Source organism: Penicillium angulare (assembly GCF_028827245.1).
Source record: "Penicillium angulare strain IBT 27051 chromosome Unknown utg000002l_segment0_segment0, whole genome shotgun sequence".
NCBI lineage: Eukaryota > Fungi > Ascomycota > Eurotiomycetes > Eurotiales > Aspergillaceae > Penicillium > Penicillium angulare.
Window position 1 is genome coordinate 1,115,228 of NW_026623161.1, and position 20,373 is coordinate 1,135,600.

At 47.0% G+C, this 20,373-nt stretch overlaps 8 protein-coding genes across 8 annotated transcripts; 4 read left to right on the top strand and 4 right to left on the bottom strand.

The window, feature by feature from the left end:
• Positions 1–709: 709 nt before the first annotated feature.
• On the top strand, positions 710–1,921 carry N7478_001886 (aspartate-semialdehyde dehydrogenase family protein; the record flags this gene model as incomplete). The annotated part of the gene is made up of 3 exons (XM_056918100.1): positions 710–740; positions 802–1,059; positions 1,116–1,921. The coding sequence occupies 3 exons, from the start codon at positions 710–712 to the stop codon at positions 1,919–1,921; spliced, it is 1,095 nt and encodes a 364-aa protein (XP_056783711.1).
• Positions 1,922–2,301: 380 nt separating this feature from the next.
• Positions 2,302–3,557, top strand: N7478_001887 (40S ribosomal protein eS4; the record flags this gene model as incomplete). Its single annotated transcript, XM_056918101.1, has 5 exons — positions 2,302–2,315; positions 2,497–2,634; positions 2,708–2,992; positions 3,148–3,442; positions 3,504–3,557. 5 exons carry the CDS (start codon positions 2,302–2,304, stop codon positions 3,555–3,557), a joined length of 786 nt encoding a protein of 261 aa, XP_056783712.1.
• Positions 3,558–8,813: 5,256 nt separating this feature from the next.
• N7478_001888 (uncharacterized protein) lies at positions 8,814–10,398 on the top strand (the record flags this gene model as incomplete). The annotated part of the gene is made up of 2 exons (XM_056918102.1): positions 8,814–9,437; positions 9,517–10,398. The coding sequence occupies 2 exons, from the start codon at positions 8,814–8,816 to the stop codon at positions 10,396–10,398; spliced, it is 1,506 nt and encodes a 501-aa protein (XP_056783713.1).
• Positions 10,399–11,280: 882 nt separating this feature from the next.
• Positions 11,281–11,834, bottom strand: N7478_001889 (uncharacterized protein; the record flags this gene model as incomplete). Its single annotated transcript, XM_056918103.1, has 2 exons — positions 11,281–11,689; positions 11,773–11,834. 2 exons carry the CDS (start codon positions 11,832–11,834, stop codon positions 11,281–11,283), a joined length of 471 nt encoding a protein of 156 aa, XP_056783714.1.
• A 513-nt stretch (positions 11,835–12,347) lies between these two features.
• On the top strand, positions 12,348–14,428 carry N7478_001890 (telomere repeat binding factor family protein; the record flags this gene model as incomplete). Its single annotated transcript, XM_056918104.1, has 3 exons — positions 12,348–13,381; positions 13,451–13,480; positions 13,537–14,428. 3 exons carry the CDS (start codon positions 12,348–12,350, stop codon positions 14,426–14,428), a joined length of 1,956 nt encoding a protein of 651 aa, XP_056783715.1.
• Positions 14,429–15,194: 766 nt separating this feature from the next.
• On the bottom strand, positions 15,195–15,861 carry N7478_001891 (sorting nexin-3; the record flags this gene model as incomplete). The annotated part of the gene is made up of 3 exons (XM_056918105.1): positions 15,195–15,223; positions 15,335–15,656; positions 15,784–15,861. The coding sequence occupies 3 exons, from the start codon at positions 15,859–15,861 to the stop codon at positions 15,195–15,197; spliced, it is 429 nt and encodes a 142-aa protein (XP_056783716.1).
• Positions 15,862–16,461: 600 nt separating this feature from the next.
• Positions 16,462–17,364, bottom strand: N7478_001892 (uncharacterized protein; the record flags this gene model as incomplete). Its single annotated transcript, XM_056918106.1, has 3 exons — positions 16,462–16,973; positions 17,052–17,184; positions 17,257–17,364. The coding sequence occupies 3 exons, from the start codon at positions 17,362–17,364 to the stop codon at positions 16,462–16,464; spliced, it is 753 nt and encodes a 250-aa protein (XP_056783717.1).
• An 896-nt stretch (positions 17,365–18,260) lies between these two features.
• N7478_001893 (SDR family NAD(P)-dependent oxidoreductase) lies at positions 18,261–19,298 on the bottom strand (the record flags this gene model as incomplete). The annotated part of the gene is made up of 3 exons (XM_056918107.1): positions 18,261–18,478; positions 18,540–19,154; positions 19,220–19,298. The coding sequence occupies 3 exons, from the start codon at positions 19,296–19,298 to the stop codon at positions 18,261–18,263; spliced, it is 912 nt and encodes a 303-aa protein (XP_056783718.1).
• Positions 19,299–20,373: the final 1,075 nt, after the last annotated feature.

Sequence of the window (20,373 nt, forward strand, 5' to 3'; positions counted from 1 at the left end):
TTGTTGAATCGGGATCGCTTGAGTAGTTTTTTTCAGAATCCTTTATGCGTTTTGTTAAGTGTTTATTTTGTCAGTAAAGAATGAATACGATTAGTATTAGCTAGGAATTCCTTCTAGTGTCCTCCTAATGTCAACATATGGTGATTTAACAAAGTAGGTAGATCATCAGTGATTGTTACCAACTTCACACAGTATATACTACAAATGTTGGATCGTAGCCCTGGAGTGTTTCGTGTTCGGAGAAGAGACACCAACTCCGGAAGACGTGAATCCACTATATAGAGGCAAAGAGCCAATCATTTTTGGGATTTCCAATGTGGCTGACTCATCGCGGGGCCCGAGGGGTTCCTGGCCGATAATCGCGATCGGATCAGTTTGCCACAGGCACTTCAACTTCATCCAACCGCCAATTGGTAAGTGGAATCGTGCGTTTCTTGATGTTTTTGAATTACAATGTCATCTCCAAGTTGAATACCATCGGCAAAGAGAACTGGGGCTCATCGTCCCCTCCGACCCGCCTCCATGTACACTGCGGGGCACCGGAAAATGAAGAAGTCTTGACTCATCAGGTCCCCGTGGCCCATAGTCTCGAGGACATTGGGCTGATTGATTACAATAAACATATATATTAAACTTCTGGAAAGCTAACAGTGTTCAAAGAACTACAGTATATACCCTGTCTACCCTCGTAGACATACTACCAATCAAAATGGCGGCTTCCTTCTCCAAGAAGAAGTGCGGTATGTCTAAACCACCTGCTCTACGTGACGATATCGATATACAGGTTCTAATATCTTAAAGGTGTTCTCGGTGCCACCGGCTCTGTCGGTCAGCGATTTATCCTCCTTCTCGCCGATCACCCTTTCCTAGAGCTCCACGCTCTCGGTGCCTCGGAGCGCTCCGCGGGCAAGAAGTACAAGGACGCTGTGCGATGGAAGCAGTCCTCTCCTATGTCGGAAAGGCTCAGCAACCTTGTTGTGCGTTCCTGCAGAGCCCAGGACTTTGCGGACTGTGACCTTGTCTTCTCCGGCCTGAACAGTGACATCGCTGGCGAGACTGGTAAGGTTAATCGACAGTATGCGAACGGGAACCAAACAAGCTAACCTCGTACACAGAGATGGAATTCATCAAGGCAGAGATCCCCGTCTTCTCCAATGCAAAGAACTATCGCAAAGACCCCATCGTTCCCTTGGTCGTCCCCACCGTTAACCCTGACCACATGGACCTCATCCCTCATCAGCGCAAGCACTTCGGCCTCAAGAAGGGTTTCCTGGTTTGCAACTCCAATTGCGCCGTCATTGGTGTCGTTATTCCCTTTGCCGCTCTGCAGGCTAAGTTTGGCCCCGTCGAGGAGGTCGAGGTCTTCACTGAGCAGGCTGTCTCCGGAGCTGGATACCCCGGTGTGCCTAGCATGGACATTGTTGACAACGTCATCCCATACATCAGTGGTGAGGAGGACAAGCTTGAGAACGAGGCCCAGAAGATCTTGGGTGGTCTGAACGCCGATGCTACCGGTTTCAATGAGCAGGCTGGCCTGCGCATCGGGGCCACTTGCACTCGTGTTGGTGTCACTGACGGTCACATGGCGTTTGTCTCATTGCGTTTCAAGAACCGCTCTGTCCCTAGCGCAGAGCAGGTCATTGCGGCCCTGCGTGAATATAAGTCCGAGGCACAGAAACTTGGTGCCCCCTCAGCACCTGAAGAGTCGATCAAGGTGTTCGACGAGCCTGATCGTCCCCAGCCTCGACTGGACCGTGACATCTCTGGTGGATACACCGTCAGCGTTGGACGCGTCCGCGAGGGAGCCCAGGGTGGCTTCTTTGACATTCGTTTTGCCGCGCTCTCGCATAACACAGTGATTGGCGCTGCGGGATCTTCGATCCTGAACGCCGAAGTCGCCGTTATCAAGGGTTACATCTAATGTAGATACGAAAGAAAAGTGGGATTCTCAGCGACCTTAAACTATACCTAGGTACATGACCTTAAAATTCAATCAATGAAATTATAGATACATTTAGCCAAAAAAAACTCCTACGTAATTACTACAATATCAATTGTCAGTACATGGACTCGCGCGGAAAATCGGTCACGTGCACGATAAATCAATTTGCTTTCCTATTTGGTTTGATGAAAGTGCTGACATAATATGGACACGCTTCACCCGTTGCGGACTAGCGCGAATAGGGCTCACACACACACAGGTCCTAAGCGAACTCGCCCAGATTACCATTGCGACCCGTCTCATTTCTCGACTGTGATCCTCCGACAACTCAACCACACCAGGTCGACAATTCCATCAAAATGGCTCGCGGACCGTAAGTGTAATGCCACTTCGTTCAATCAATTCTCATCACTGCGATAAATTCGGACTCGATACTCGATCGCTTGCTGGAAAGGGTCATCGTTGGAGTTCAGAAAAAGAATTGCATATGGGGAACATTGAAATGAAATTTTGAATTACGAACGATGTGAATACTAACCGCAATGTCATTACAGCAAGAAGCACCAGAAGCGCCTTAGCGCCCCCTCGCACTGGCTCCTGGACAAAATGTCCGGAACCTACGCGCCCAAGGCCTCTCCCGGTCCTCACAAGCTCCGGGACTGTCTGCCTCTGATCGTCTTCATCCGTAACCGGTACGCTACAACTCGCCTCTTTCGCGCACGCAAATATCACATCGGCCTAACTAACATGAAATGTGTTCTATAGTCTCAAGTACGCCCTGAACGGTCGCGAGACCAAGGCCATCATGATGCAGCGTCTGGTCAAGGTTGACGGCAAGGTCCGCACCGACACCACCTACCCCGCTGGTTTCATGGATGTCATCTCCCTCGAGAAGACTGGCGAGCACTTCCGCCTCATCTACGACACCAAGGGTCGCTTCACCGTCCACCGCATCCAGGCCGAGGAGGCTGAGTTCAAGCTGTGCAAGGTTAAGCGCGTTCAGCTTGGCCGTGGTGGGATCCCATACTTGGTTACGCACGATGCGCGAACGTGAGTTCACACACTCCACAAGTTCCGTGTCATTCAGTCGTTGGACCAAGCTTTGGTTGATCGGCGGAGGACAATGAGAACAATCTGTTCCACATTCTGGATACAGTAAGCCCCATTTCAAACAGAACCAGGTTATGCTAATTCGTGGCTTGCAGCATCCGTTACCCCGACCCTGCCATCAAGGTCAACGACACCGTCAAGGTTGACATTGCCACTGGCAAGATCGCCGACTTCGTCAAGTTCGACTCCGGTGTTGTCTGTATGGTCACTGGTGGTCGTAACATGGGTCGTGTTGGTGTCGTCACTCACCGTGAGCGCCACGATGGTGGTTTCAACATCGTCCACGTTAAGGACGCTATTGACAACACCTTCGCTACCCGCGAGTCCAACGTTTTCGTCATCGGCCAGGAGAAGCCCTGGATCTCCCTCCCCAAGGGCAAGGGTGTCAAGGTACGTTTTACTAAATCTCTATCTCTCGATTTAAGTACATTCACTAACATTTTTGTTTTAGCTCACCATTGCTGAGGAGCGTGACCGCCGCCGTGCCCACGCTATTGCCAACTAAATGTCTTCTGACATTGGTAAATAGCATGGCCATCTTCTGAAGATGGACTAAAAAAACATTAACCAAAACTGTAGCTGGGAGACGTCGTCTTGTCTTGCTTTGTGGGCTTGAAGGATGTATCGTTCCGTAGATTCCACCATAGCAAACAAAACAGGGACGGGGCTACCGTCTCGTTTCCGAGTGATATGATACCATTTAACGTTACCTTTTTTTTTCTCAAATGATTTAATGACCGTACTTCTACTTCTTGGGTCTTTCCTTTCTTCTCCGAGCCTGCTGTCTTTCGACTTATTGCGCCTCTACCTTGCCCAATACCCAAGAACATGGTGAATATGTAGACCATTTTTATTGCGTATATTGGGATGACCCAAGTAACTAGCTAGGTAACTAACTATACGCAGTAAAATCCAGTACCAAGACGAGGCTGTCTGTGCTACTAGTAGATAGCCTTGTCAATCACCGATGCAGGCACTATTCAAATCTTCAAATTCCAAGGTTGTCCAAGTCTTCGACCCAATTTGTCGGAAATACTAGTACTATATACATACCGTGCTCGACATTGAATTAGCATACTAGTGGGCATGATATTCACTCATATTAACCCAAATTTCCCCAATGAATGGTCGTTCAAAATCCGTTTAGCATGTTTCAATATATACACATCGTCGGGTTACTAGTACTTGCGGAGGATCTACCTAGTACCCGGCAAATTGGATCATTCAAGCTTCTACCAGTCGGACGGCGACAGCTGGCCATAGCTCCCCCCAAAGCTCTCTTCCCACTGCCCAGGTGGGCCAGCTAGATTAAACATAAAAAGGTAAACGAATAAGTAATCCCAGCTCGCAAGTCGATCGATTCACAATGGGAATTGCCGAGGCCACCTCCAAGCCCGTAATCGGAGATGAGCGCGCAGAACCACCACACGGAACACCCGCATTCCGTTCGTACCGCAGTCGACTCCAGCTGAACTCACACACCTAATAACAATGAATGACCAATAAAACCTCCATAGTGAGGCGGCCATTAATTAACTCAACTCCACATTTCAGACTACCGGAGTGTCCTGGAGCTCCCACCAACACAAACTATGGAGTCATAGAGTGGGGAAACACTAGATAAAAAACACTGTGCTCTCCGGCGTTTTCCGGACTTTATTGACCCGCAGGCAGGGAAGGCTAGACTAGGGTATCTTGACTAGGCTGGGGAGGGGAACAAAAGCTCGGTAATAAATTCCAGCTTTTACGATAGGCCGTGCATGAACGAATGAATTATAATGTATTAAGACACGGAGGAACCAGTTCGCAATTTTAATCGCTGAAGGATGGAATGGTTCTGACCGGCCGCCCGTGGTCGCAGAAAGACCTTCATCGATCGGGACCGATCCACGTATGAGAAGAGAGAACGCCATGTCCTGCGCTAGGTATCATAGATCTGCAATTTCCACCACCACCCGCTTCGAAAGAGAAGAGAAAAGAGCATAGTGAGATATGTTAATGGAAGACACGGACCTTTTCAAGGTCCATCTACTTTTTATTTGAGTCGGATGGACTTATACAAGGAGACGTAAGTATTTGAGATAGGGAAGTTGGTGGAAAGGTTATCGATTTGCATTTTCACGTCCACATCTCCCCTCAAATAGCTGATCTGAGCTGTTTAAGGTAAAGTTTTCTCCGATACTTTATGTATGAAAGCGCTCGAGCGCCTGCCATTTTTCTGGGCAATCTGATATATCCAACTTCACTCCCTCGCTTCTCCACCTGGGAAAGAACTCCGGATGCCAGGGGCGGAGAACCGGGATATGCACGACAACATTTTACATAGCGCCCGCGGATTCCAGGCTGATTCTGCGATGCAACATGGAGAAGGGAGGGGTGCCAGTTGTCCATACGCCAACAGCATGCAAGTGCGCGCAATGTATCCTCGAGCCGTACTAGGCCCATCCTTACTTATGTAGTCCTGGAGATTAGGGATTCCTGACTGGCCAAGGCCCCATCTCTGCGTAGATGTTTGCTTTTCCTGGAATCCAACTAGTAACTCCCCCCCCTCCCCCTCCAAGCTATGCACACTATGCACACTATGCTACACAAGATGCAGATATACGAGTGGGACGAAGAGAATTCCCGGCCGATGTACGGGGGACATTCGGTTAGAGATCGTCGTCTCTTTGCCGTGAACGATGATCCTTGGAGTATGGGCGTTCGCGCAGTAAAGTAACGCACTTGACTATGCCGATCAACCACTGGAGAAGGTGCACCAGTAATATTATCACATGGGAACCTTGAAAGGAGGGGGGGGGGGGGGGACGAAAGACGTACCTAGATGGGGAGCAAAGGAACCTAGTAGCCTTCTAAAGCGCTAATTAGTACTTCACGCTGAGCACTAAGTACATACCGTAAAAGCGAAAGCGAATACTAAGTGTGGCGGGTTAAGAAGCGGGTCTACCTCGGTGAGGCCCGGAAATGATGATAGGCAAGAGTCAGCACTATGCTGCGCCCGTGATATGGATACGCGGTGAACGACCTTTCGAAACATCCATTCTCATCGAGGGAACCAGATTGTAGATATAGATGTGTATATATTAATGAAAGCGGTTGATGACTTGGATGTCAATTGCCATGCCTTTCCCATGATCCACCTCAAGCTCTGGAACATGTGGATCTACCGAGATCCCGTTTCCAGTTCCTTGGACCTGGGTTCATTGTAGCCGCTCCTATCGAATTCCTGAGCGTTGACGGAATTTCACGTGGCAAAAGAGTTTGGTGATGTTCTTGCATCTTGCGTCATGTATACCTGCCTAAGAATGACTTAGTTTTCATTGTTTTCTGTTTTTGGAGGTGGATTCATCCAGCGGGGCTGCATCCTGCGCGCTCCAGAAAAAGGACAGGAATGGATCCTACGTTGGTGAGTGGTGGGTGTATACCCTCGTTATTCTATCGTATTTCTTTTCCTTTTCATATTTGGGATTCTTTTTCCGATTTCATTTCGATTTCCCTTTTTTTTTTTTTTTTTTTTTTCTTGGGCACCACTCAAACCCCCTAGTTTCCCTCGAAAGGGAACGTCCTCATTCCAGCGGTGTACAAGGTGTGTTCCCCAACCTTTTTTGAACATTCCTAGTGATCATCTCTTTTGCCTGGATAGCGGGAGAAGCTTCCCGATGTAGGATCAAGGTTCGATACTTCAAGGCTCAAGGCTTCTGCGTTCTCGTGTGCGGATGGATATTCAATATCCGTCCCGACGATCAACAATCCAGGGGAACAAAGTTTAGGGCAACACGACTGCTCATTTTTCGGATCGCAATCCCTGGTTTCCCCAGATTGCCTTTTCAAGGCCCATATGTAGGTCAGAATTCAGCGGTGAGGCCCTTCTTCGATATACTTCCAGGGATGCCAGACCGCAACAATCGATGACGAGGAAAAGCAGCCGGGAGACAAAGAGGTGGATTCATGTATTGGACCAATTAGACTAGTATTCACAAGGATGATGTTATTATCAATGATTGGTGGAATGAAGATCAAAATATCAAAGCTCATAAAAACATTCAATAAGAACACAAAGAGATCGAGGCCAAGAAAATAAATTAAAAGTTTGAAAATTTTTTTTTTAAAATAAAAGCCACAGTTGATTCATTGTCTCCACTTCACGCCTCACTGCAACCATGAGTGGCTCTCTGTTCTCGATTGACTGGAACTTCATGATGATCGTCCGCCGAAACCCCTCGCTAAGGCTAGTGACATGGGCATAGTGTCCACTTTCGGTCTGCATATAAAATGATAAGAATGATTTATAAAATACGTATGAAATCATGGGAATCCCGAAATCCCGAAATCTCGATTGGGATAGGATGTGGAACCGAATGTACCAGATGATCAATGGCAATTAAGCCGTCGAGTTCAACAATAATCAAAGTCAAACAATCAAATACTATAGCTTAAAGCGAGATAGTACTGCAAATGAAAATGAAAAGGGAAATGAAAAGACAAAACAAAACAGAGCGCAGAAAGATAAGACAGCAAAAACCAGTTTTTTTCTAATATTTGTTCCACTAAGGTTGGAGCTCTCCTTGATAACCGCCACTAACGTAGCATGCCTGCCCACATACTACCTTTCTAGTCTGACCGACTAGATAGGCCTGTGATACCAAGGCACTAAAAAAGTGAGTTGGTGATCGATTAAAATTTTATATTTTATACTCCGTATACAAAAGAAACTAAAAATAATGAATCTTCCAGAAGGTTTAAAGGTAGACCGCTTCCCAACCGATTTCAACCCTAACGACCAAGTAAAAATCTGACAATCTGTTTAAATTCCTGTCATATTGTAAACAGAACTGGGCTGCAGCCCAAACGGGTGTCAAGGCATTGATGGGAATTTGACTCGTTAAGAAGCAGGGAAAGAGTATAATGCGATTTGCTTTGCTAGGACCATTCTTTACGGTGGGGACCCGCAGGTTCCCCCCCGGCCGATCTGGGGCCCAGTCCAAGGAAATACACTATGTATACGTGTTTTGCGATGCGACAATCATTACCCCCTTTTTACACAAGTCTTTCCTGCCCATCGGGACTCCCAGCAGTTTGGAACTAGGATTAGCGCCCCTCCCCGTTTTCAATGTGCCCAGTCATCGTCTGCCGTGTCCCCATTATGATTCTTCCTCGTGATGAGTCTAACGTGGCGGGAACGGAGACAGAGCAGGGGCAAAGGAAAACCGCTGGCCCTTTAGAAGAAACCAATCATCTGTGTGCTCTCTGAATATCCCGAGTTGAGGTGGGGAAAGGGGATCTTGATTTGGTCATTAAATGTATCATTTTCTCCGGTCTCCATTCCTGTTCCGCCACCGCGTTTGAAGTGCTGGTCCTATAGTTGGAATTCTCTTTTATTTCTCTTTTATTTCTCTTTTATTTTCTTATTTCTATTTTTTTCTTCCTCTTCCCATTTACAATTAGTATTCCTTCTGGTGTGCTTCATTCTTATTATTATTTATCCTTTTATTTCTCATTTACTATTTATCCCGATTTCCTTTTTATCCTATATCTGTCTCTTCCCTGCTCTTATTTCCTTCTGCACAGGCGCGGCATCACATGTACCTCAGCTGGTGTTGTACCTCAAATGCGTTGTCGTCGAGAACCCCGGCTCGGTGGTGTGTAATTCGCATAAATGCAGTCCTTCGGTGCTGAAGAATCGGTGTTTGAACCGCCTTCTAGATCAATATTATACAATCCTGGGAAAACATCATCACCATCGCCCTTGGGTAGATCCGAGATGTCCCACTCAACTACACCCACCCAACCGACAACTATGGTACAGAATGAAACTCCCCCATCTTACCAGTCGATTTTTATGCTTGAATCTGAGATCCCAGTCTTTAATGTCGGATATCGTTTATGGGAAGATGAAGCATTTGCTGTCCTGTGGGCTTTCAACATTCCAGAAATCAGTCAAGTCATCCGCTATGGCCTGTTCCGGGATGTCACCTTTCCCCGAAATTCACTTCTGAGCCGTAATGCGGACACAATTGAAGCCTTTTTGATGACATTGTCTGTTCCGGCTGAGCACCAGTCTCTCATGACACTTTCGCATGTGCAGAAGGTGGAAGAAATCTTGCGCCGCTCAAGTATACCTCCCTTCCGTGAGGTTCCTTGGAGTTGGTTTCCTCCGCTACCAGGGCATTCTCTTGACGCCCGTAGCATTGCGGCGGACATTGAGACAGAAAGTCATTTCCATTTCTGCAAGATTGAGTTCGAGGAAATCGTACGTGCATCTCTGGATTACAATGCACCCTCCGTAGAGTGGTTTTTGTTGCAGCATACTGCTCTGTACATTCATCTTATGGATCATCTGCAAGCACATCCTGAGGAAATTCCCTTATACCTAGAGGTGGAGAAGGTGCGTTTTGGACATTTCTTTTTTGTCTTTTTTATTCTTATAAGTGTATCGAGCTCTGAAGCTGAATATTCTTTCGTAGCATTTACGATCACGGAGCCCCTTCGCTCGTCGCGCTTTGGTACATTGTTTGCAAACAGTTGTACCAGAAACCGCCGTAACTATTCCCGATTCAAAGATGCCGGGATTCCAATTTATTGCTGGTCCGATTCAGAGTCTGTTCATGGATCAACCTCCTGGTTTAACGACCATTCTCAAGGTGTTTAGCGTGTTGGCTGTTCGATTTCGTCGACAGTATATCCATTCTTCGCGAATGGACTGGTATACCCAATTCGATATTACGATCTCATTTCTTGAAGATTGCCGCAACTCGACTTCTGCAAAGGATCTTGCTCGTGTTCTCACAAGTGTCGATGAAGTGGATTTCGCACCACTTTCCCGACAAAGCATCACTACCGGCGATGTCATGACGAAACGTATAGCGACCAATTGGAATAATCTTAGCCTCGCCGTTTGGGAGTGTTGCACTGCAATTCCGGATCTAACTACATACCTTAGAGATTGCACGCAGGCAAGTTTACTAAATGCAACCCCTCAGAACAAGACAAAAGAAAACCCCACCTCTAATCGTGATCAAAATCCACAGATACTCTTAATGAAACGAAATTACCACTCTCTTACAGCCATAGTTGATGGCCTCCACAAGTACGCCATCTCAACCGCCCGGTCAAGAGGCCTAAACAGCACCGTCGGCGGCATGGTCGTGCTAGACCCTCTCCTCCCACCAGTCGCCGTATTCCTCACAAACCCAGCCCAGAACTACGCATCTTATCGCCAGTACTACGGACAGTACCCGGGCATCCCGTTTCTCCTGCCGCATATCCGGGAATTCCAGCAGAAAGGCGAATCAGGCATTCAGCCTCTCCTCGATTACATACAAGATCCATTCGCAGCCAAAGGATAAGTAAAGATCGACAATTGGCGCATGTCTGGCTCCGAATTTGGGTTTCAGGATGCCCTAAAAAGTAAAGCGGATGTGTGCGGCGTGCATGGGCTGCAATTGATCATGCTATTCCTGCCACAGCCTTTCGAAAAGAGGGCTTTGATTGTTTGTTGGGGGCAGCCTTGCATGTCTTAGATTTTTCATTTGCTTGGGTTTAATGGCGGGTATGCATTACTTGCGTGTTTCTCATTAAACTGCTTCGTCTAGGTGTCTTTGGGCATGTATGTTATTTTCTTTGCTATACCCATGCTAGGAACGTAGCATTTGTTGTGCTGGGGCGTCGGGCGTTGCATGAACTTATCTGTACGAGAAGACGGGAATCCCATGAATCTTTTTTTTGGGTCTTTATTTTTTGCAATTATTTATCGTCTTTCAGTTCTCCTTGCTGGCATGGGGCCCGGGATTTCTCTCTACCTTGCGTTTTGCTCCTGCTCGTCTCCTCCGGGCTCCGGGCTATAACAAGCCTTCTTAAGACGCGTCAACGTAAGCAAGCCCGCTCCCGGCGCCTACATGAAATTCATATGTGCATCCTTGTCCCAGCCATAGTAGGTAGTATCGGCCATAGGAGTCAGACTTTAGCGGCATAGCCCGGATAAAGGCCATTGGCAAATCATTTTAATCCATCTCTCCCGCATACGTGGGTTTTGGCGTTAAACAGGACAATAGCACCGTCTCGCCATATCATGCGACGTTGCTGAAACAATGGAAACAAAGAATGCAAAGTATAATGTACAAAGTAACAGGGTGTCAGCGCTTACTTGAGCGCCTCAGCTTTGATCCAGCCAACAGGCTAGCAAGCCAAATCAACAACCTGGTAGGACCTACCCATAGCTAAATCCTAGCTTACTCTTTCTTTTCCGCGACCTTGGGCACTTGCGCTTTCCCAAAAAGTCCGAGGAAGTACAGGATTCGATTCGCGAATAGGAATCCTGTCGCCCCGATGTTTCCCCATGTCAGTGCATTCCAGCCTCCGACATCTACGAAGCCCTCCCATCCCATCGCGATATATGTGGCGTATACGTGCCCGACATCGGCTATCGCCAGACCAATCAGGTAGTTGCGGATGACTCTGGGTTCGGTTGTTGTGTGTAGGACGGCGACTCCGACGAGGAAAAGGAGGTGGTAGAGATTGCCAAGCTGGTAGGCTAGTGCCACACTGCTGGGGTGTTGGGCTGTTGGGGCGGGAACGTGGGGTGTTTGCCCGTTTATGAAACCGTCTAAATCAATTATTGGTGACAGACTTCCCATCACTCTGTGTTATTTCAAACGGGCGAGCTGGTGGTTAGTGTTTGGTTGGCATGGGGGCCGTTGCGGGTGGGTGGCGGAGAGCTGTACAGGGAAATAGGCTCAAGAATGCCAAAGAGAACATGCGGCCATGACGGGAGGATGGTTGGCATTTTGAGACTGAGTGAGGTGGGTCGTTGAGAGGTCGCTGAATAGGTAGAGATGGTGTCAGCTTGCGATTGTTTGGTTTTTGCTGGGCCTGGCCTTATTCAGGAGTTGGGCAAGGCAGTTGCAGGGTGCGCTGCTTATAGGGTCTGTTTGGGTGGGGAGTGGAGGTTTCCGCACTTCAAGATAATTGCCCCTAGTGATATAGATCAAATCAAGAAACCGGGGAAAGGTAGATAGATGATCAGGAACAAGGTAAAAATCAGGAAGATCGGGATCAAGCGTTGTTTCTCCACGTTAGATCGATCGGGGGAACTGACGTAGGTGCGGTAAAGGCTCGTCTCACCGCCCGAATAATCGTTATCGAATGTTATCAAAGCTTCAGGTTTCAACTCTTTTTTCCATCGTTCCCTAACTGCGAATAGGAGTCGTACATCATGGACGGCTCCATGGCTTATCGAAAACCAGTTTGGAAACGATAACTAAAATCTGCTAGCGAGAGACGTCTCGCATGAAAGAGTATGGATTCGAGCGGGGCTCTGCGACCCCTGGACGAAGCTCTACTCCGTGAACTGCCTCAACTACGTATCGCTCCTCTTCGGGAACCAGTCTCATCCCGCACTCTCAGTGTCCCATCTCCTCTGGAACCAAATGCAAATGGCGCCAGAGAGTCCAAGAACATATCCAAATCCAATCCAACTGGTGACAATATCCCTACAAATTCAAAGGCCGGCCTGCCAACGGTCACCGAGTTTCTCAATGCTGCACGAACCGAGAAAGCTGAGTCTTCCGCAGACCAGCAGTCGAATGTGGAGCCACTCCCTAAGCCGATCCTACCGGCGTTTGTAAATTTGCGCGCGCTGGAACGTTTCCCATTCACTTCTTCCTTTGATGATGATGCCCTACATGGCCCGCGCAAGCGACGTCGTGTAGACATCCAGCCTGAATCATTTAGTGAACATTTACAGCTTCCTGTTCCACAATCACAAAAAGAACTACGTCCTCCACCCTTTGGTCCCTTTGCTATTTTGAATGGATTGAATGAACCCCCACCAAATGCTGCCCTCCTTCCTCCTATCGAAGCAGGCTCTATCACACAACTATTAACAAAACCTTCCCGTGAACAAGCTGCGGCTGTTGACCCTGCTAGCCTAGTCTCCGCTAATAGCGCTCTGCCCGAGGGTCAGCCTGTAGAGCGACGAGAAGGAAGAATCGAAGAACTCCTCGGTACTACCCTTGATGACCGCAATGATGATGTACATGATCATGAAGACCAACGATTGACTGCATCCGAAAATCCAATCATTAAATCCGCAGTGCATGCCCAAGAGTCTTTTACGAATGAACGAACTCCGACACCTGCCCAGGGCGGTACTGAACCCATGTCCCCCAAAACCCGCGGTCGATCTCGTAAGAACCTCCGAAAATGGACAGAGGAGGAGACGACAGATTTACTCCGGGGCGTGGTAAAGTGCGGGATTGGTAACTGGACAGCCATATTGGCACAACCAGAACTCAACTTTAATAAAAGGACGGCGTCCAACCTAAAGGATAGGTATGAGATTCGAAACCTCAATTTACCAGTCTGTCCTAATGCTTATAATCTCTTTTCTTCGTTATAAAGGTTTCGAGTCTGTTGTCCTTGGGCATACCGGTAAGCCAGCAGCTTCCAAAGAAAATATACAACCAATGACTAACTCAATTATCTAGCGCATCTGATCCAAATGAAGCGACCAAGCAATTACGCGACAACCTTGCCAATGCACTTCTAAAGGCCCAAGGCGAAGGTCCAGACGGAGGCCCTGGGAAGATTCGTCTTCCGCTTCCTACGCCCACGAGCCTGGCATCTGAGCCAAGCTCAGCAACTGGCAGTCCGTCCACGAGCTCGCATAAGCCATCGACCTCGAGCTTATCTTCTGCCGCGACCAATCCAGGTCTAAGCAGTCCAGCAACTCCCCAGCAGTCCCCTCAAGAAAATGAGACACCGACATCGTCCAACAATTCGCGGTCGACCCTTGCGTCACTCGGCATCCCAGAGCCTCACGTAACCATGAAATCGAAGCGTCGCTCACGTCGCCCATTTACCCCGGCAGAGGACGAGGCCCTTCTGAAGGGTTACGCCGTCCATGGATTTCAATGGACCCTCATTCAACAAGACAAACGACTCAATTTCGGTCATCGCAGAGCGACAGATCTTCGTGACCGCTTCCGAACAAAGTTTCCTCACGTCTATCGAGATGGAGGTTCTGTCAACGGCAAAGGACTTCATCCTCCAGAACTGAGAACAGCAAACAGTGACCCTGGCCCTCGAGATCGTCCTGCTAGCAGTAATTCAACTCCCATTAGGCCTCAGCCTCCCGCGCATCGCTACTCAGACTCGCAGATTCATAGTCGCCAATCTTCCAACGCCTCTCACACCAACGCATTTGATCCTTCGTTCCTACCGCCGCCGCAGGGCTTTCTTGAATCCTCGGCCAATGCATTTCCTTTTCCCCTGGATGAAAGCTCTGCTGCTCCATCCTCTCCCTGGGAGGATAATACCCTTGCGCCAATGGTTTGGGATGATCTGGATAATCCGGATAATCCGGATAATCCATCCTGAGCCCTTTGGCCAAAGCAAGAAAGAAAAAAAAGTTTTTGATTTCCTTGTGACTTCTCCACTCATCAGATTGTCTACCTTCCATTCCGGGCTTTCTTTTGCATTTCGCATCTCGGGTGTCCTATTTCGTTGATCTTTTTTCCTTTTTCCACGTTGTTCCTTTGGTATTTTGTTTGTCATTTCTAGTAACCCCATATATCCCGCAGTACACGACGGTTTCTCCTTTTTAGTTTTCACTGAGTACATTCTCATTCAATCCATCGATGATTTGTCCACATTTATTTCAATTCCTTCATTTTGATAATCCTCACACCGATAGAGCCGTAACTAAACTTTTGCCCCGAAATGTGCAACATCAGCCTGAGATAGAAATGGTATAAGAAACAGGAAAGAGAGTCCAAAACAAACAATAAATGACCTTGGAAGCCTGGGGAATATACGGAGAAGCCAAGGCTAACGTGGATATCAGAGCATCTTTAATGCACAACTGTCTACTGTCACTCTTTCCTCTTTTCCAACCTCGAGAAGCCACGAGCAAAGCGCGAGAAAGATCAATGAAGAAAGCACCATCAGGCCAAACCCACCAAATACAATGAATAAGAGACTGCAGAATAGAAGAACATTCATTCGACCAGAGGAAATATCTGTAAAAAAACGAAGACAACATCAATTGGCAAAAGCCAGTGCGCTCAAGTTGCTTTGTAGAGAAGAAAGGAAATAAATAGGAAATAAAACGGGAACTCAAGAGACTCATCCTCATGCGGAGCATCTACCACGCATTACGATCCCAGTTTGGATCTAAAGTTCATAGTTAGCCAAGCCCATAAGAATCGAACGTTCCAAATAAGAACCCTTAACCGGAACCGCAACACATCTCGCGTTGGGAAAGAGTAAGGGGGGAAAACTCACCCTGTATGTAACTTGCCAACACCTTGCTTCCCGTCTGCAGAAGCGGATGACCCGCCACAATCTGCAGGAAACGCTGGAGTCCTTCCCGCCGATGCTCAATGACGTCGTCACTGAAACGGTTTGTGAATACCTTCCCTGGCAAAGGAGGGATGGTGACGCGCGTGCTCTCTCGCTCCAGTATATCGCGGAAGTACTCGAAGTCAGAGTATCGGCGGCGCACAACGGAGTGTTTCAACTTAAAGGCAGGGATATTGGTTCGGCAAACAATTTCGTATGAGGTATACATGTTTCGCGATGTACCGTGCGTTTGAGGATTGCGGACCTGGATTTTGTTTCGTCAGCTTCTGCAAGAGCTAGATGGGATTGGAGCTGGACACGCGACACCCGGCGGTGGGGTGTTGAGGGCGCCAGAAATTGAGGTTGGAATTTCATATAGCTTTTGAACTTACTTCAATCTCGAGGAAGTTCTCGGGAGGTCCGTAGATCTCCTCGAATGTCTGTGAGCGTGACTCCGGGACGTGCTGCATTGTGGGAGGTGGAGACGGCTTGGCTCGTTGGGTATGGAAAAGGAGAGGCGAATGGGTAGTTAGGAAATGTACACAGTCGGTTATTGACGTTTTTGAGGGGTACAATTCCGGAGCAATATATAGGCAAGAAAGCTGGTCTCCGCACGGCAGGCCACGAAGCGAGAAGCGGGGGATCGATCCAGTTTGGCTATCAGTGATGATGAACGCGGGAAAAACGGTTGATCCGTGCTTATCGGTTGTATAGAAATGAGCTGCATTTTAGGTTCGTTGGTCTTCTCATACTCGTTCTTAATAGCTATACACTTTTTTTTGTTCAATAAATATATAATGTTTCAGAATATTTAAGGGTATTGATCAATATTGAATCTTTCTATGAAGCGATCGAAAGAAAGTTGTAGATATGCAGGCTGAAGGTTACCTGCATACAAAGCCATCTCCACTCCCTAAAAATACAGATTACCCCAATTGAAAAAGGGAGTGAAAAACTTGAAGGGAAGAAAAATAAAATTAAAAACCTGGTTAAACTCTAGTATTTACAATTACTATACATAATTATATTCCGGTACAAATATCGACATATTGATGATATGCGAAAATAATTTAGTATAGTGCATTGCTTCCCCGTGGTCGGTCTTCATAGGATGGTAGTCCCGACTGATCAGGACCATCTTTCACATGAGCGACCTCTGGCTCTGCAATGTATGGTGGCGGGGGAGATGGGGATCTTGTGCGCATAGTAGATCGAAGATTCGGTCTCTCCGATCGCGGCGCAGGTGTTGGTCGACCGCGTCGAGGCTCATGCATTGGCAGTAATCTTCCTGAAGATGTATTCCGATTGCAGCTGCAGATAGCACATAATAAGGCAATAATCCCTGCAATTGAACCGACCACAATAGCTATGACGGCACCTGGAGCAATCGAATAAGAGTTATCATTGTTGCTGATATATCGTTTATTAAACCAATTGGGCGGGTTCCTCGTGTTTAAATTGGTATCATCGACAGCATTCGGCGTTGATGTATAGGGTTGTGATAATTTCTTGCAGTGAAATTGATTCGGCGGTAGAACAATCGATGCGGTGGTACACCATTGCTCGAATGTTGTGAGGAATTCTATATGGTTGAGATCAGGTTAGCTTCCAAGTTTTTGAGATCACGATAGAACACTAGCTATTATGCTTTATCACTCACCTTCAGTTGCTGTAGAGCATGAATTCATGGTACATTGATTTAGTCTGTTCAGAAACGTCATGTCTGTGCACCAGTCTAGTGCGCAATTTGCGTCGCGAAGTGGATTGTATTCTATATTCTCAACACATGATAACTGTATATACATATTAGTATTGGCTATCTAACCAGAATAGATGATAGCTAATGGGGATTTGTTGGTACTCACAGTCGAGTAATTCAAAATATTTGCATAGCGAGTCAATAGGCCAAGCGGGCTCGCTGCCGTGGCAGATACCAGGACAGTTCCTGCAACCGGGAGGCGCGCAATTTTCATGATGTTTTGGATGTGCCTTGAATATTCAGTAGTATAGCTTTGTAGAGTATATTAACATTTATCATTTCTATTCCACGAGGATAATGGTCATTATTTAAACTACTAGTATTTGAACATGATGAAGTCAGTCCAAAGGGGCTGTGGGGCGAGCGTAATAGTATAACTCAGCCCGGTTGAGGCTCAGCCACGGGTACATCGGAACAGCTCATCAGTCATCGGGCAATGACAAGTAAAGTGCGCCTGAGCTAGTATTTGCTCGTTAAGCGTTCTACCCCAGATTGTCGAAGTAAGCGTAATGACAAATATGTTAGAATCGCTAAAACTTCTTTTGACATGAGCATCAAAGCGAAAATAAAAATCAGTTTTCTTGCTGTATTCCGGCCATCTTGGAATGCAAGATTAGATCACCACCTGGGCAGGGTCGCCGGGCGTATCTGTTGTGGGCCGCCAAGGGCTACTACGCCTTGATAACTTCGGGACACACTTGGCCGCACGGTCGCCAAACTATTGTTTGTCGCAGCAAGGCGGTTCGGAGTGACGCCCCGTCGCTAAGGCTTCCTTCGCTTTTCTAAGAATAATATGTCGTCATAAAGTTGGAAGTCGTTAAAAGACATGTGATACATTTTCAGCTTCTGGTATCTAGTAGCTCAATTTGCTCATTCATATTGCCTAGAGATGGGCAACTATCTTGCTTACTATTTTTATGTTGACTTGGAACATTTTAGATAAATTATGATGGATGTCTCGGAAAATTGGTATCATAATGATAAAATTTGTATACATAGGAATGGCTATCACACAACTAACTATGGAACTTACTAATAGTAGTTAATCTATGTGCTCAACCCATACTCTGTTTCTACAACCGTATTCATAATAAACACATTTAAGAAAATTCAATATGAACCAGCCATGACAGACAAGCGGCCACCATCAGTAGTGAGGACCGATCCATTTGTAAAGCTACCAGCCCGACTTGCCATGTAAAGAATAGCACCTGCCATTTCCTCGTCCCCTCCAAAACGACGTGCTGGAACGAAACGATCGTCATTTGAAGGTTCTTCTTCGGGCTTACGAGTGGAGATCAAACACGATGTCAGTTTCGAAGGATATACTAGTAGGTTGGTATTAGTAAATGAGTGATGATATGGCAGGTAATAAGGATCTATACATACGCCCAGGAGCAATGGCGTTAACACGAATGCCAAATCTAGCTAACTGTGTACTAGCATGCTTTGCTACTTGCATGATAGCCGTCTTGCTTGCTATATATGGTGGTGGTGAGAACCAGTGACGACTGAAGGCCGAAATACTGGCCATGAAGATTACTTGGCTCTGTATAGAGGGGACGTCGCTGCCCTCCTTCAAAGGTCGACCGAACCCGCCCTTCAAGGCGTTCTGGGTCCCCGCATCCAGTAATTCAAGGAAAGCAGTCATGGTGAAGAAAGCTGCCGTGACGTTGAGATTGAGAGTGTTGTTCATGTCTTCCATTGAAAATTCGGTAAACAGCGATTGGCGCAGATCAGACAGAGAGACCGCCGGGTTGAGCTGTATTGGAGTTCCAACCATACCAGCATTGGCGACAACCAGATTGACATAGCCTACCTCTGACTTGATTCGATCTACGGCTATCTGGAGATCATCCTTAGAGGTTACATTGGCTTGGTGGGCGATGACAATGTTGGGATATTCAGCGGCGGCCTTTTCAAGAACTTCAAATCGACGACCTAGGATGTAAATCTTGTGGGCACCGTTCGCAGCCAGAGCTCGAGTAATGATCAAGCCGATTCCTGTGAATCAAGATTAAGATGATTGATAAAAATTTGAAGGAGAAAGGGAGGTACTCAATACTTACCACTTCCACCTCCGGTAACAACAGCCACGATACCATCCACCCGGAAGAGATTGCTAGAGTCTACTGATGTACTAATCATATTGGATAAAATAAGCCAGGTTTGGGTTTTTGAATTCAAACAAGCTTTGACACAACAAAGGTTATTTTTATCGGGGCTTGATGGATAATTTCTCATCGTATAGTGAAGAACCCTCATTTTAGTTATTAAAGTAAGCCCAGGAACTTCTCCTATAAATCTCGCGAATACACTTTTAGAATAAGATTATGGCCGGTAGGCATAAAGAAAATCAAAATCGACACAGGAGCCGAAACATCCGAATCTGACGTTGTACTGTATTACTTTCAAGGTTGCTTATATCTTTTTTTTGTGACATGATGTAGGCAGCGACCGACGAGCAGGAGGGATCAGTGACTGTCGCAAGTGTCACAAGCGATGAGCCAATACACCTGCTGATTGGTAGAGCTGCAAAATCTCCTTCAAGTTTTGATATGCGTACTATCTGCAGAGTTGCCTCGGGGGGTTTAACAAGTAGCCGCAGGTGAAATGCGAGAGGCGTATGTAGACGGGCCTCGCTGTTATTCTTTGCTTCTTGGTTGAGGTATAACGTATGCAGTAACTGACTTGGTTGCCCACCTCATCAGGAGTTTCCCAAGGGGCAGCGTATATGGTCTAAATTAAGAAGGGGGCCAGAGATGGGGCGGTTGGGGGTTTCTGTCAACCTTATCGGCCTTTGTTATTTCAGTCTCCTGAAACCTCCGAAGACAATTAATGGATATTCGAGTTGTGTCCCGGCACATAAGAGAATGGAGAGCCCATCAGAAAAAGTACTTTTTACCGCAGAGATTCTGGAAAATGTCCTTCTCTATCTCGATCAAAGATCACTGTTGACCTCTGCCCAACGAGTGTCTCGATACTGGCATGAAATTGTTTCCAGCTCACCTTCTCTTCAAAAACATCTATTTCTTCAGCCAGACTGGGACCGAAGCAGCAGAACTATAAACATATTATTGACGGAGACTTTTCCCCTCTGGTTTCCTCAAGGCCCTACTGAGCGACGCCATTCGGACAAGACGCAAATCAATATCATATCCTCGCGGGCGAAGAGAAGTGGTGATACCATCTTCGAAACCCTACCGATTGCTTTGCGCCATAA